The following is a 15,859-nucleotide window of genomic DNA, read 5'->3' as shown; positions in this document are numbered from 1 at the left end:
GCGAGACCCAGCCACGTCCCTGCAGGCGGGACACGGTGGGGTCACCGGGGGCCTTTCCCAGGATGGCAGAGCCGCAGGTCCAGGTGCTCTCACGACTCTGAGACCCCGGGAGATGGCTCACTAAGCGAGGAAGGTTGGCCGGGCAGTGAAACTTCATCCGTCATCCCGTCTTTATGCAAATAAACGTCACAGGGAAATAAACACGGTTTCCACACGACCTGCAGGTATGCGACTCTCCCGTGGATGTATCTGATGTCCAGGGTCTTCTCCAGCTCGGACGTCGCCTTCATCGCCTACGTCTCGCTGAACTTCATCCTGGGCCTCTGCACCATGCTCATGGCCACCATGCCCCGGCTGCTGGCCATTGTCGCCAAGGACCAGGTCAGCGGGCGCCGGCCGGCCTCTCAGGGCCTCTCAGGGCCTGTCAGGGCCTCTCAGGGCCTCTCAGGGCCTGTCAGGGCCTCTAGGGCAAGGGAAGGGGACCCTGGCCTGTCCTGACCCAGCCGGGCAGACTCTGTGGAGCCAGGCAGTCCCTTGGGCTCGCTGGCCGACAGAGTGTAGCTGAGCGGCTGGGTTGGGAGGGCCTGGGCGTGGGGAGGGGCTCTTAGTCCAGCTTCTGTCCCCTTTCTCTCCTGCACAGACCCTGCAGAACATCTACAAGGTCCTCAGGTGGGCCTTCACTGTTTTCCCCCCGTTCTGCCTGGGCCAGGGGCTCATCGAGCTCTGTTACAACCAGGTCAGGTTCGACCTGGCCCACAGCTTCGGCGTCGACGCCTACGCCAGCCCCTTCGAGACGGGCTTCCTGGGCTGGACGTTCGTGCAGCTGGCCTCGCAGGGCACCGTGCTCCTGCTCCTCAGGCTGAGCCTGCACTGGGACCTGGTGCGGAGGCCCAGGTGCGTCTCCGGGGCCCGTCCTCTGGGCACCAGCTTCTGAATGAAGCGGGGGAGACTCCATCCTGGAGGCTGGTGTGGGCACCTGTGGGTGGGTCTTGGAAACAGGAGGGAAGAGAGGAGACCATTTGCTGTTAGAGAAAGAAGAGGCGTCTCGAGGGCCAGCTGGGGAAGGGGAGAGAGCAGCCTGACAGGAACGTGTGGAATCTGATGAATTTGCACAAACTGGACACACATGTCACCTTCCCCCTGGCTGAGGGCCATCAGCATCTCAGAGGCCCCAGCACCCGTCCTGTCCGTAGCCCCTGCAGGCGGCCACGTCCTCGCCACCCCTCCCCACCCGCCGGCCCCGTTTATCTCCGTTGATTTGTTTCTCATGCATTTTGAATGTGACATAGATGTATTGTGTCATATACACTCCCGAGTATCTGGAATATTTCCGCATCATCTGTGTTCTCTCTCGGGTTCATCTCTCCACTGGGGAAAATTACACAAGGAAAGGACCTCGGGACACTGGGGGCCAGATGTGGATATTCTATGTTATTTTTAAATTTTATTTATTTATTTATTTTTAAAAAAATGTATCTTTATTGATTTCAGAGAGAGGAAAGGAGAGGGAGAGAGATAGAAACATCAATGATGAGAGTCACTGATCGGCTGCAGCCCGCAACCCGGGCATGTGCCCTGACCGGGAATCGAACCCCGATCGCCGGGATCCTAGGTTGACGCTCAACCGCTGAGCCACGCCCGGCTGGGCATCTATTTTATTTTAAATATCCGAAAATTTTAAAATATTTTAAGACCGGAGTAATTGCAGACCGAGTGCAGAGCCCCGTGTGCCGACCACCGGCCTCCCGCGGGGATACCCAATAGTGTGGTGACAAAGAACCTGCCAACGAGACATTGACAAAGCAGGACGCTGGTGTCGGGACAGGACGGACGCAGGGTCCGCACCCGTTAGTGGTTCAGATGCTGGCATATTGTGGTTTACACGGGAGACTGATGTTCACCTGTGAGTAAAAATGAACCAGGCTAAAAATCCCAAGGAGGAGCCCGGCCGGCGGGGCTCAGCTGTTGAGCATCAACCTAGGACCCAGGAGGTCGCTGGTTTGATTCCCGCTCAGGGCACAGGCCCGGGTTGCGGGCTCCTCGGTCCCCAGCAGGGGGCGAGCAGGAGGCGGCCGATCAGTGACTCTCATCAGCGATATTCAACCCTCTCTCCCTCTCCCTTCCTCCCTCTGAAACCAATAAAGACATATTTTTTTAAAAAATCACATGGAGGCGTGAAGAGGAAGCAGCTCAGGTGTGAGCGGATGAGTGAGAATTTGAAATTGAATGTGAGTCCGTCTGACAAACGCCTTTGAAGGGCAGCGAGCGAGTCGCTGTGGGACGAGCCTGCTTCCTGCGCGGTCCGTTCATACAGCCCAGCGCCTGCCCTGCGGTTGGTGTGCGGGGGCTTCTCCCTGCAGCCCTGGCTGCTGGTGACCCACCTGCTAGAGCTGCCGAGACGGCTCGATTCCTCGTAACAGCTTCCAGGGGCTTTTCTCCATCCGGCTCAGGTCCCATTCTGTTTTCCACACAGCTGAGAGCAGCTCCAGTGGCGTCTGCACTCGCTGTCTCTCAGGGACACCCACGTCCCCTTCAGGTCAGGGGACGCCGACTCCGGCCTGTCGTCAGAACCGGGGGCGTCTCCAGGCCTCGCTCCTGTCCTGACAGGTCTCTCACCTTCCCCCGCTCCAGCCGCCTCCAGTCCCGCCTCCCAGGTGTGAACTGACCGACCGTCTCTTCCCAGGGGTCGCTCTGCCGTCCAAGGCACGGTCACGGCCTGCGAGGACAGGGACGTGGCAGAGGAGCAGACGCGGGTGTTGAAGGGAAGAACCGGCGGCGACCTCCTGGTGCTGTGCAACCTGAGCAAGAGCTACGGGGGCTTCTCCCGCAGGACGGCGGCCGTGCAGGACGTGAGCCTGGGCCTGCGCAGAGGGGAGGTGAGGACCCGTCTGCTTGTGTCACTTTTTTAAAAAAGTGTTTTAATTGATTTTTTTAGAGAGAGGGGAAGGGAGAGAGAGAAACGTCAGTGATGAGAGTCATGGATCGGCTGCCTCCTGCTCGCCCCCTGCTGGGGATCCAGCCCCCAACCCCGCCTGTGCCCTGACCAGGAATCGAACCTTCGACCTCTTGGTTCATGGGTCAGCGCTCAACCACTGAGCCACACTGCCCAGTGTGCCTTTGTACTAAGTACTTGAATGTGCAGTGAAGTCAGGGGGACAATCAGGATTGTGTTGACGTGACCTGCAACTGCTACAGTCCCCAAGGGGAGATGGCGAGGAGCTCGCTGGGGCGGCCGCAGGGTGGCTTCCACCTGTCGCCCTCTCGAGTTTCCCACACGTGGAGCCACCTGTGTGCCGGGCACAGCTGGACCGGTGACTCCACTCAAGTGCCAGGATCATTTCGGAAATACTCTGCAGTCCATAAGCCGCTTCACGCAAACGGTTGCTTTTAAACGCCCACAAATATCGCGAAAATGCTGCCTCCGAGCTGCTGAAAGGTGCTGTTCTGACCCAGTTTGACGTGCGGTTTAACCGTTTCCCCTGTTCAGTGCTTCGGGCTTCTGGGGGTGAACGGAGCCGGGAAGAGCACCACGTTCAAGATGCTGAGCGGGGACGAGCCCCCGACCGCAGGCCACGCCGTGGTCAGGACGCCCGCGGGGTGAGATCCGCACTCAATCGCCTTACTGCCCGTAGAGCGAGTGACTGAGCCCAGAGAACCCGACGGCCTGGGTCCTGTGCACCAAGGGCCAGGAGGTCACCCCCCGAGTTCTCTTCACTTCAGGCCTCCTGGGGGAGCGGGAGGGGGCAGCCTCCACGTGTGAGAGAAACGAGCCCAGGACGCTGGTGGGAGCCCAGGGTCAGCGCAGGTGGGGAGGATGTAGCAGGTGAACTTGTGGTGCCCAGAGGGGCTGGGGGTGTCTGCTCGGTGCCCCCCACTCGGCTGCGCGGGAAACGGTGCGTGTGGGGGGGTTGGAGGGGGACTGGCCCTTCCGCCTTCACTGCTCACTGTCCCCCTCAGCTCCAGACGCCCCGCAACCGGAAAGGGGCGCACACCTGGTAAATATTTCTACGAACCGAGATAAATCCAGGTCTGCAAAGCATGTCCATCGGCCTCATGGTCCACCTAGAGCGCGGGCTCGTCTCGGGGACCAACGGGACGTTTCCCTCCCTCCCCTCGGCAGGCCTCTGACTGTCCCTCTTTGCTTCTCTAAACCATCGGAACAACGCTGGAGGGTGGTCTGTCCGCCCAGTTACTTAAAGGGTGGTCCGTCTATTTCACCAAGTGTGACGGTTTGAAAATTATATACATATTATATACATATTTATTTCATATATATGTATTTATTATATACATATATATGTATTTATTATATATATACAAATTAATATGTATATTAATTTTTACAAAATTATATACATATTTCTTATCGCAGGGAGATATCACTTTGCAATTTTATTATAAGTTCTGTAAGGAGAGTTTTAAATTTATCAGTTAGCACTTATGCACATGGACATATCTTACGGTTCGTTCTTTACACAGATTTATATCGTAAATAAGATATTTCTGATTATTGATCTGCCCTCACCTTTTTTCAGTACGTTTATTTTGTCCTGGACTTAAATCTTTCTTAGCTGTTAAATTTCACATAGTATTTTAAATGGATAGCTCATAAGAAAAATTAGTTTGTTGTTGAAATCTTTCATTTCCAGTCCTTACTATTAAATTACTTTTATTTTTATTTTTTGTTGTATTTTCATAGTTTGTATTTTCTTACAAAAACTCAATTTAAAAAAATTTTACTGCTTTTTTATAGTCATAATTATTATTACCACAAGATGTGTATTTTTGTCCTGTCCCTCTACCAGTATGTTTGGGATTTTTTCCTATAGAATTATCTTTATACTTTCTCAACTTTGACTATTTTACCTTAAAAAGAATGAAAGACTGAAGTTTCTTCAGGAATTTATTAAACTTTGCTCTTCTTGGTAAACTCTCCACCACGCTCCCCTCGGCCTTGCTGTGGTGTCCGATTGTTAACTTCTTGATCTGAATGACTTTTAAACTCTTTTAAAAAATAAATGATCAAATCCTTACGTTTATAAACATGCTTCTTGGCACAGCTTTACCTTGATCCTAAAAATTTAATCACTGACATTATTGCTGCCACTTTCTCTAAACGACGTGTGTAAGTTTGATTTCGTCTTTCAAAAACTTACATATAAGAGTATTTCTAGATCCTCAGAGTCTTGTGTTCCTGGGCTTAATATTTTTTCATTTTATCTTTTATTTCGTATTAGTTTCAGGTGTACAGGGGGATGCACAGGACAGCGTGAGAAATACAGTCCATGATATGGGCTTAATAAAAGTCTTTAAAATGTTTGCATTGACGTGTAAGTTCCATGTAGAAAAGAGCATCTTGATACATTTTCACAAAGTAAATCTGTACCAGCTGAAAAACAGGACAAGACCATCCCATTAAAACCCCTTCTGGGTAACGCCTACCCTGATTTTTTAAAAATGTGGTTTTGTGTATTATTAGCTCATTTCTACCTCCTGGAGTCCGTGCGGCTTCATGACCACGAGTGTCCCAGACACCACAGTCTCCTCTTGCTCCTTTGTAAAAACCTCGGTACGACTTGTAAGTGTCTCGATCTCGGGCCCCTTGCAGGCTTCTTTACAATCTGCCTACTGACCCTGGGCCCCTGGGCTCGGGGACGGAGCCGCCCGCAGACTTGGCCGGTTGCACAGAGATGACAACGTTTCTCGTGGACGCAGAGGCCCGGGCTCGTGCTCCGGCAAAGCCGAGGGGAACCTTTCACTGTTTCTCCCACCCAGAGGCCGCTCGCCTGGTCTTCGCCGTCTCCCTGGTGGGCGCAGGCGGGCCTCCTGCCCAGGCGATGCGCGCCTTCCCTGGCGAGGGAAAGGCGGTGCGATCCCCCGCTTAGCGTTCCCTTTTCACTTCCTGCCTTGGGTCATTTTAGGGCTGCTTGCTCTCGCTAGTTTTTATTTGACGACTCAGAGGTGTCGTTCATATAAGAAGGACAGACGAGTGCTTATTTTTTCCATTTTACTTACCCAGTTTTCAGGATCACCGGTTTCCAGTCATCCTCGCGGGGGGGGGGGTGTGTTTCGGTGACATTGTCCTGCCTCCTTCTGACCGATGTGGGAGAGGTCACGGGGTCGGCTGTGTTCCTGTCCCGTCCGCTCCTTATGATACCCTTTTCCTGCCTCCTGTTCCCCGCGGGCCCTGTCCCCTCGTCCGTATTCTGGGATAGTGACAACTCCAGGGTTGGAACGAAGATTCGTCCGTGACACCTCATGGGAAAGTCACCTTCTTCTCCCTGGAGAACGACCCCCTCTCCTAACTTAAGTGAAGACAGTGGAGGCTCGGCACCCAGCCGGCCTCACCCCGGAGGCCCCGGAGGAACCACCCCGCCTGTGTCGGCTCTCAGCTGCTACAATTGTTGCCACCCGCGGGCAGAAGATACAGTTACACTCGGGCTAGTGGGTAAAAAGTCAATGTTTCAAGCTAATTGTGTCCAAGAGCTTAAACCAGAGACGTCACCCTCTGAGGGAGGGGGTGAGGTGCTCACCGAGTGGCAGCCCCCCGAGCACCCTGAGGGGACCCCCGTGTGGGGTCGGAGCCGCTCGCGTCACGCTGTCGGTTTTCCCGGCGGCCACAGGCGTGAGAAGGTGTTTTTGTTGATTGGGTGGCACATTTTTTTGGATAATTGTTCTACGTACAAGTACAAAAGGACAAAATAATCGGAATTCAAAAGGAAACAGAAATACGTTGTTTTATTTTGTCATCCCCGGGAGGCTGACTATCTCCTTTATATCTCATTCCGTCGTTTGTGAAATAATTGGGAAATGGAATTCAAACGGCTGCCCTGGAAAGCAGGAACGAATCTGCATCTCCGCGACGGCCCGCAAGCCCCTTATTGGGCTGCGGATCTGTGTAATTAGCTTAATTATAGCTAAATCACACTTGCATTAATTATATTTTTAACCTTCATTATTTGTGATGTTAATTGTACGTTGGTATTCAAGGGATTAAAGGGGCAGTTAGATCACAATGGAGTTTTAACCGCGGAGGGAGCCGGCGCGCACCTTCCTGCGCGGGGAGCTCGCCGCACACAGCGGCGCCGGGTTCCTTCTGAAACCGCGGCAAGCCACCTGGAGGTGCCGCTCCCCCAAATTCAGTTATTTAAATTTTTCGTCGGTTCAGGGGCGTCTCCTGACACACAGCTTACGTCCAAGGGCCCGTGAATCTGGCTTCCAGAGGCCAGTCCTCCAGGACCCAGGACCGCAGCCCAGCACCCACCGGAGGCTGAGGGGAGCGGGTGCATCAGTGGGGACACCCGTGGGGAGGTGTGGGTGGGGCGGCGGGACCTCAGCTGTTTGGGGGCGAGCAGGCGTCCAGTACTGACCGGGAGAGTGCTTTCTTGGCTTTGGCCGCTTGCGCTACTGCTGAAAATACAAAGGAAACGAAATGCCCGACGTGAAAGGTAGAGCCCGGGCAAGACCTCTCCAGACGTTAAGACGTGGGCTTGGCAACGACCTCCTGGGGAGCTTCAGGCATTTTTTCAGTTCTCGGAATTTCTTGCTCTGGTACGTCGGTAAATAAAGAGAAAAAAGGCTGCATCGTGATCAAGGTCACTGGAAGGTCGTGTCTGTGCCAGACCCCGGGCGGGAGATGCCTCACCTTCCCAGTGGTGCCGAGGCACAGGGCTGGCGGGGTGCTGACATCCCGGTCGGCTGGGGATGGGAGCGCAGGCGCCTGCGAACTGAACACAGGTGTGAGCGTTTCCAAGACGCCCGGAAGGGAACAGCGCAGGCGCCCCGACGCCGGCCTCAGGCCTGTTCTCGCGCGGGAACGCGTCCGGGCGCCTCGCGTGTTCGGCTGAGTGGAGTTACCGGGTCGCGTGGCTGAGACGCTGTAAGTGAGGCGTCCGAGCGATGGCCACGCTGACTCGCCCACGTCCTCCCGTCTCACCAGCTGCCTCTTCGCTGTTGTCCTTTGCTGGGCGGGGGTTTTCGTCCCGCTGGCTTGTTTCTGCCTTTGTTCCCTTTGCTTTGGGCGTGAGGCTCAAAGCGGTCACCGCAGGCCCGCAGCAGGAAGCTTATCCTCCGCGTTTCTACAGTTTCAGATCTCAGGTTTAAGTCCTCAGCCCCCTTTGGGCTGATTTCTGTGTGTGGCGTAAGGCAGAGGCCCAGCCCCCCGTGGGTTTGCTGGGCGTGCCCCCCTCTCGCCCAATCTGTACTCTTGGTTCTCTGCCAGAGCGATCGGCCGCAGGTGACCGGGCTTATCCCTGGGCCCACGGTTCCGTGCGGGCCTGGGGGCCGGGGCTGTGCCAGGGCCACGCTGCTCTGATTCCCGCAGCTTTGTAACGTAGTTTGAAACCAGGGGGTAGGATGCCTCCAGCTTTGTTATTTTTTCCTCAAGATTGTTTCTGGCTCTTCAGGATCTTTTGTGGCTCCGTTACGACGTCCAGGATTTTTTCTGTGAAAAACGCCGTTGGGATTTTAATAAGGATTGTATTGAACCTGTGGATTTCTTTGGGTAGTGCGGGCGTTTTTAGCGTATTAGTTTTTTCAGTCCATGATAATGGCCTGTCTTTTCATGTATTCGTGATTTCGGTTTCTCTCTTGGATGTCTTATAGTTTCACCTCTTCAGTTAAATGTATTCCTAAGTATTTTTTCTTTCTGGTGCAGTGGTAAGTGGGACTGTTACCTAATTTCTCTGATAGTTCATTGTCAGTATATAGAAATGTAACTGATTTTTGTATATTGATTTTGTATACTGCAACTTTGATGAATTCATTTACTACTTCTAACAGGTTTTGTGCGTGTGTATGTGTATATGTGTGCACGTGTACATATGTGTGCATGTGCGCACACATGTGCACAGGCGTGTATCGGCGCATGCATGTGTATCCCTGTGTGTATATGTGTCTCTGTGTGTATGTGTGCGCATGCACGTGTGCAGGTGTGTGCGTATGCGTGTGCAGGCATGTATGCGTGTGTTGTGTGTGTGCATGTGTGCGCGTATGCGTGTGCAGGTGTGTATGCGTGTGTTGTGTGTGCATGTGTGTGTGGAGACAGACCTATCTCTCCTTTCGTGCCTTATGCTCTCTCTGTGTCCGTCTGGAAACTGTTGCTAATCCGGGGCCGGGAGGATTGATGCTCCCGCCTTCTTCCTCAGAAATCACGGAGGGCGACCATACCTTCTCCTTCATCTCTCTGTTTTTCACCGGTTCAGGGACAGATTATATAAAATTGTTATAAGTTATTTTTTAAACCTGATACTCAAGATAGTTTAGTCACCGGTACACTAGGTGTCACATGAATTTTTTTGGGAAACACCAGCTATGACGGTGGTTCCCTGAGCATCCTTTGTGCCAACTACAGAGCTCGGTGCTTGTGCCTTTTCTTTAACACGCAAAGCAGCCGTGGCCACAGAGTCCAGCTGATCGACGGCCACGCGGCTGCTCCTGGCGCGCTGGCCGCGGGGCTTGGTTGGGCCTCAGCGGCCTCTGCGTGGAGCCAGAGCGCAGGGCCGGTGCCGCCTGGAGACGGCGCGTCCTGACCTGCGCCCCGCTCTGCAGGGTGGACGCGCCTCTGTTCTCCGCCGGGGCGGCCGGCGTGCGCGTGGGCTACTGTCCGCAGCAGGACGCCCTGGACGAGCTGCTGACCGGCCGGGAGCACCTCCACTACTACTGCCGCCTGCGCGGGATCCCTGCCCCGCACATCCCGGAGGTGAGGCCCCGGGACGGCCCCCCGAGGGCTGCCTGGCAGCACCTCCCGTCCCCCTGTGGCTCTCAGCCCTTGAGCAGGAACCAGTGTCAGACAAATGGGCCCCGACGGCGTTTCCAATATGAGGACCCTGGAGAAACACCAGGAAACGTTTCTGTGGTGCTTGTGTTGCATTTTCAGCTCGACCTGGGCGAGGAGGGCGGGCGCTGGGAGCCCATGGGTAAGGTCACTGGCACCGTGGTGTCCCCTCCGGCCTCCTCTCCCACGCTCTTTACACGGCCGGGCTGTAGCTTTGTATTTAGGGACAAATGTCATAGAGTCGGTGTCCCCAGGGCCCAGCTTTGGAAACAAGGCCTGTGGTTGATGGTGGCCCCAGAGGGAGGGAAGCAGCCTGGCAGCCCCGTGTGCTGGGGGCGCTGGTGTTCCCTGGGGCTGGGCTGCAGTGGCCACCCTCCCGACTTGATTAAAGGCCCCCAGCGGCCGGGTGAGCGACGCTGTCCCCTCCTGACCCACCTGCAGTTACTGCATAAACCAGGCTCCCCTGTGGACTGCGGCGGGGTCTCGGGGAAAGGGCCTTTTTGTCCCGTGTGGACACTAAAACCTCCCTCCCAGTTCCCTGCTCGCTGAGACGCTCGCTCAGGCTTCATTCCCAGTCAGTTCCTCTCAGTCTTTGCTTCGGGCTCACCTGTCTCTGCTCACCTTGGGGTGGCTCCCTGTCCGGGCCCACCCTGGACTGGGTGTTTCTGGCCCGAGCTGGCCCCCTGGGCTCCAGACCATCACCCCGACATCTCACAGGCCCAGGAGGCCCAGCAGGGTCCCGGGGCCCTATCTGTTCTTTCTCAGTTACCCCCAGTACTGAGGGGACTATGTATGGGGGGGTCAGGGCAGAGGGAGGAGTGGGATGGGGGCCCGGCGGGTGGGGGCTGTTCACAGAGACTCCTCTCTTCCAGGTGGCGGGGGACCTGGTGAGGCGCCTGCAGCTGGGAGCCCACGTGGACAAGCCCGTGGCCACCTACAGCAGGGGCACCGAGCGGAAGCTGTCCGTGGCCCTGGCCCTGCTGGGGAAGCCGGACCTCCTGCTGCTGGTGAGCGGTGGGGACATGGGAGACCCGCAGGTGTCCCAGCCCCTCTGGGCTCCTCCAGGGGCAGAGTCCCGATTTGCAGGGCGGGGTCCCTGAAGCAACAGGCTCTTCAGCCCTGGGCCAGCGCCCCCCAAACACAGCCATCGACATTTCACTGGGCTTTTACAGACATAAAGTTTAGTTTTGATAGGTGCTTTTATTTATCAAATTGAAGATTCAATAAACTGTAACATTAAAAACAGTTCTTGAAAAAATAGGAATTCACCTGAATCTAAAACCAGCATGTTTGCCCCCTAGCGAGTGTCAACCTTCGCTGTCTCAGGCACGTAGGCCAGTGACTAAAATTCTGCTGCGCACCAGAAGTATGGGGTTTTTTTTGCCGATCTGACAGAAAAAAAGGTATACTTTTGACTCACTCACACCAGGCGGCTATTGCCGGGCTGGCTGTTGTCATTTTTTACTCGACAATCTCAGGGAAACATGGTCAGCGCCCCCGACGAAACAGTCACGTGTTGCGTGTGTTAAAAATCCTTGCGGCACTGGCTGAGAACCGCCGCCCTGAGCTCTTAAGAAAACGTGTTGCTTCCTGACTTCAGAAAGCTCAGAAATGCCTCCCACGCTCCGCACACGCTTCTCTCAGAAACGGCTCCGATGGGAAGCACTTGGCGTTTATTGAAGGAGAAATTCAGGTTCCGAGAAATTTCACTTGATTTGATGTTGCTCAATAAGTGAAGCTTTTTAGGGCTGTCGCACGTCTTTCTTGGGTGCATCTTTCTGACATTTCATGGCCGCTGAGGTTGGGTTTCGGAAACATCAGGGCGGGCTCAGCCTCCGGCCGCCACCGGGAGCCGAGGCCCACGTGGAGGTGCCGGGGGTGGGGCTCCCTGCAGGGCGCTGAGGACACCTGCCCCGGAGCCGGATCGGGGGCTCCTTCTGGCCGGGCCCCTGGTCCCTCACTGTGTCTCCTGCAGGACGAGCCCCGCTCGGGGATGGACCCTCCTCCTGGCCGGGCCCCTGGCCCCTCACTGTGTCTCCTGCAGGATGAGCCCAGCCCGGGGATGGACCCTCCTCCTGGCCGGGCCCCTGGCCCCTCACTGTGTCTCCTGCAGGATGAGCCCAGCCCGGGGATGGACCCTCCTCCTGGCCGGGCCCCTGGTCCCTCACTGTGTCTCCTGCAGGACGAGCCCCGCTCGGGGATGGACCCTCCTCCTGGCCGGGCCCCTGGTCCCTCACTGTGTCTCCTGCAGGACGAGCCCCGCTCGGGGATGGACCCTCCTCCTGGCCGGGCCCCTGGTCCCTCACTGTGTCTCCTGCAGGATGAGCCCCGCTCGGGGATGGACCCTCCTCCTGGCCGGGTCCCTGGTCCCTCACTGTGTCTCTCTCCTGCAGGACGAGCCCAGCTCGGGGATGGACCCTCCTCCTGGCCGGGCCCCTGGTCCCTCACTGTGTCTCCTGCAGGATGAGCCCCGCTCGGGGATGGACCCTCCTCCTGGCCGGGCCCCTGGCCCCTCACTGTGTCTCTCTCCTGCAGGACGAGCCCAGCCCGGGGATGGACCCTCCTCCTGGCCGGGCCCCTGGTCCTCACTGTGTCTCTCTCCTGCAGGACGAGCCCAGCTCGGGGATGGACCCCTGCTCGAAGCGGTCTCTGTGGGAAGCCATAAGGAAGGAGGTCCAGGAGGGCTGTGCCGCGGTGCTGACCTCGCACAGGTGAGCTACGCACGGGGGGGCTGCGGGCCGAGGCCGGGAGGGCCGAGAGCGGGCTCCCGGCTGCCCACAGGGTCCTCCGTGCCCACAGCGGCACTGCTGCTCCACCATAGAGCTCAGGACACTGCCACAGGGGCAGGGTGAGCCTCAGCCAAGGCCACGCAGCCCGGGGCTGGGGCTGGAGTCGGGGTCTACACCCCGCGTCTGCCACGGACCACACCCCTCCCCGCCTGTGCTCCGCGCGCCGGGCCCTCGGCCGGGCCTCCTGCGGCCGCGCCTGGGTCCCCTCGGCCACGGCAGCTTCTCCCAGCAGGAGGGTGAGCGGGCGGGAGGCCAGCAGCTGCTGAGTTGGGGCTCAGGTTCCCTTCCTGGCGGAATCACCTGTGTAATTAGATTTCAAAACCTTCCCGGGCGCTGGGCTCCGCGGACACTAGGCCTGGGAGCTCCATGGCGAGCGGGCCCTGCGATTTGGCCGATGAAATTCCCGGACGCAGGGATCAGGCTCCTCCTGCTTCTCTCCCCTCTCCTGTGGGCATCAGCGCGTCTGTAGGACTCTCGGGGGCGCCCACGGATCCCTGAGTCCCGGCGCTTTTCAGTCGTGTGTTTCTGTTCTCAGGTTGGTCACCGCTGTTGACTCGGCCTCACGGTCACCGCTTCTCTTTCCCGTCACCTCACACCCGCCGCGGCCCCTGCGGCGAATCCTGCGTTTAATTTATCGTACTCCTTGCCTGCAAGAGTCCCACTCGTCTCTTTTTAAAAACATCGTTTTCATCTCCTTCAGAATCTCTGTTAATTATTATCATCAGGCTTTTCTTAAGTTCTGTTTTTATTGATTTTAGAGAGAGGAAGGGAGAGGGAGAGAGAGAAACATCAATGACGAGAGTCACTGACCGCCTGCCTCCTGCACGCCCCCGACTGGGATCGAGCCCCCAGCCCGGGCCTGTGCCCCGACCGGGATCGAACCCCGATCGCCTGGATCCCAGGTCGACGCCCGGCTTTAGTTCTTCAAACATGGTTTCTTTTGGTCGGTTGAACACGTCGATAGTGGCTTCACTGAAGACTGTCTCCTGCTAAGTCTCACGTCCAGGGACACGTAGAAACAGCTTTTACTGACTTGTTTCCCGAGTACACATCGAACATTCTTTGCTTTCTGAGTGTTTATAACTTTTGTTGAAAAGTGAACCTTTTACAACAATGCAATTAAAAATTATAAATCTTCATTAAATATTTTATATCAGAACAATGTAGATTTATATTACAAAATAAATTACAAATTACAATATTACCCATTATATTATATTTTATATTCTAGCATGTTAAATATCACTTGTATTTATTTTTGTATATAGTAAATATATTTTATATAACTTATTTACTTACCACATTTAATACTTACGTGTATTATATTTTACACTTGAACTTACACATACCACTAATATTTTATATCACAATAATTTCATATGATATTACTTTTTATATTATAATAATTTCCTGCTTTAAAAATATCCTTTTACTTTCCTTTATTCGATACATCTTTCCAGTGATTCGGGATTTCATTTAAGCGCATCAGCAACTCTTGTTTCTTTTCATGAGACTTTCACCTTTTGTGAGAAGGTCACTCCCACCTGTCGCGCAGGTGGAGCTACTGTTGCTGAAAGGTCCCCTCTTTATACTTTGTAGCTGCTGGGAGACGCCGGGCCCTAGTCGCGCGTCTGTGAGCGGTGTGGCCGGCCCCCCGCGGGTCCCGGGTGGGTGACCCGCCCGCCTGCCGCCCGACGGCCCGTCTGCTGGGCGCCTGGCCCCAGGACGCCGCTCACCTGTCTCCTTCCTCCCCCAGCGTGGACGAGTGTGAGGCCCTCTGCGCCCGGCTCGCCATCATGGTCGGCGGCAGCTTCCGGTGCCTGGGGTCCCCCCAGCACGTCAGGGACAGGTAGGCGCCCCTCTCTTCACGCCCAGCCCGCCGCGGGCCAGCAGCGAGGGGGGCGCGGGGAGCGGAGGTCTGGTATCGTGGTGACAGCGGCCTCAGAACACGTTGGGGCGCGTTCCTCGTCTTCTGTTTTTTGGAAGAATTTATGGAGAATTGGTCTTAATTTTTTATTAAACGTGTGTGAGGATTCACCAGGGATGCCACCCGGGCCGGGCACTTTCTTTCTGGGTAGCTTCAAAATTACTAATTTCATCTCTCCACCGGTTACAGGTCCGTTTGCACCCTCTTTCTTCTTGAGTTGGGTTCGGCAGTTTTTGCTTTTCTAGAAATGTGTCCCTTTAATTTGTATAAAGTACTGACACAGCTGCTGGTCTGCCCCGTCTCCCCGTGACAGGGCTGGTCCCCGTCGCTCTTTCCCGACGCTGGCAGCTCGAGGCCCTGTCCGTCCAGCTTGGCCCCGGCGGGCGGTCGTCGGAAGGGACCCGGCTTCCGTGTCGCCGGCTCTCTCTTTGTGCCTCGTCGAGTCCCAGCCTGACCGTCATGGTTTCCCTCCTCTTTGCTGGGGGCTCGGTTCCCTCTCCTTGACCCGTGTCCCAGGTGACAGGTTAGGTTATTGCTTTGTGATCTTTTTAATTTAATTTATTTTTTATTAATCTTCACCTGAGGGTATTTTGTCCATTGCATTTTCAGAGAGAGAGGAAGGAGGGAGAGAGAGACACGTGGATGTGAGGGGGACACATCGGCGGGTTGCCTCCCGTATGCACCCCGATGGGGCGGGGAGCGAACCCGCAACCCAGGTGGGTACCCTTGACTGGGAATCGAACCCGAGGCCCTCTGGTGTGCAGGCCGACGCTCCACCCACTGAGCGGTGCCAGCCGGGGCGACCTTTCTTTCTTTTAAATATGGGCATTAAGACTCTGTGTGTGTATTTCTGTGGAGTCGGCAGGCCTGTAAGGAGATGCTGTTCGGTGCTCGGCACCCGGGCTGCGGCAATGGAAGGATGTAGCTTCAGGAAGCCCCGTGGGTTCTGGGGTCACCGTCTGACTCCTCAGGTGTGGCCGCTCCGGCCCCAGAGCCGCCTGCAACTCCGCAGTGTGGGCACCGGCCCCCCGGCCCAGTCGCGCCGGCTGGTGGCACAGTCGGGAGCGTTGTTCCACGTGAGGGTGACAGAGCCCCGCCTGGCGGGACGGCCCACGCGCCCGTTTGCCCTCCCCGGCCGCACCCCAGTCCCTGCAGACCCGGACCCCGTCCTGCCCGGGGGGCGCCGGCCGGCTCGGCTCCCCCAGCTCACACCTGCTTCCACGGTTGGCATTTTCACGCCTCGTCATCAGACGGGTGTTCTGGTGATTTTTTTTTTTTTTAAAAAGCAGTTTCTGTGTCAATTATAAGTTAAATGAGAGCAAACTCCACAACCGAGCTGGAATTAATCCCTGAATCCGTGTTTGAGGA

The 15,859-nt window shown here is 55.9% G+C and overlaps 1 protein-coding gene across 1 annotated transcript in view; it reads left to right on the top strand.

Moving 5' to 3' along the window:
• Positions 1-15,859, top strand: part of ABCA13 (ATP binding cassette subfamily A member 13) — a gene marked incomplete at both ends in the record, with an annotated part of 90,587 nt that overhangs the window by 45,834 nt on the left and 28,894 nt on the right. The window contains 8 exons of the mRNA XM_081146988.1: positions 225-381; positions 641-894; positions 2,684-2,876; positions 3,488-3,597; positions 9,550-9,700; positions 10,648-10,782; positions 12,383-12,486; positions 14,321-14,413. Of these exons, the coding sequence (XP_081003114.1) occupies positions 225-381; positions 641-894; positions 2,684-2,876; positions 3,488-3,597; positions 9,550-9,700; positions 10,648-10,782; positions 12,383-12,486; positions 14,321-14,413 (1,197 nt within the window). The remainder of the gene's footprint in view (positions 1-224; positions 382-640; positions 895-2,683; positions 2,877-3,487; positions 3,598-9,549; positions 9,701-10,647; positions 10,783-12,382; positions 12,487-14,320; positions 14,414-15,859) is intronic.

The sequence above is a fragment of the Miniopterus schreibersii genome (genome assembly GCF_964146895.1).
Source record: "Miniopterus schreibersii genome assembly, chromosome: 9".
Lineage (NCBI taxonomy): Eukaryota > Metazoa > Chordata > Mammalia > Chiroptera > Miniopteridae > Miniopterus > Miniopterus schreibersii.
This window is presented reverse-complemented; position numbering and strand designations above follow the sequence as displayed.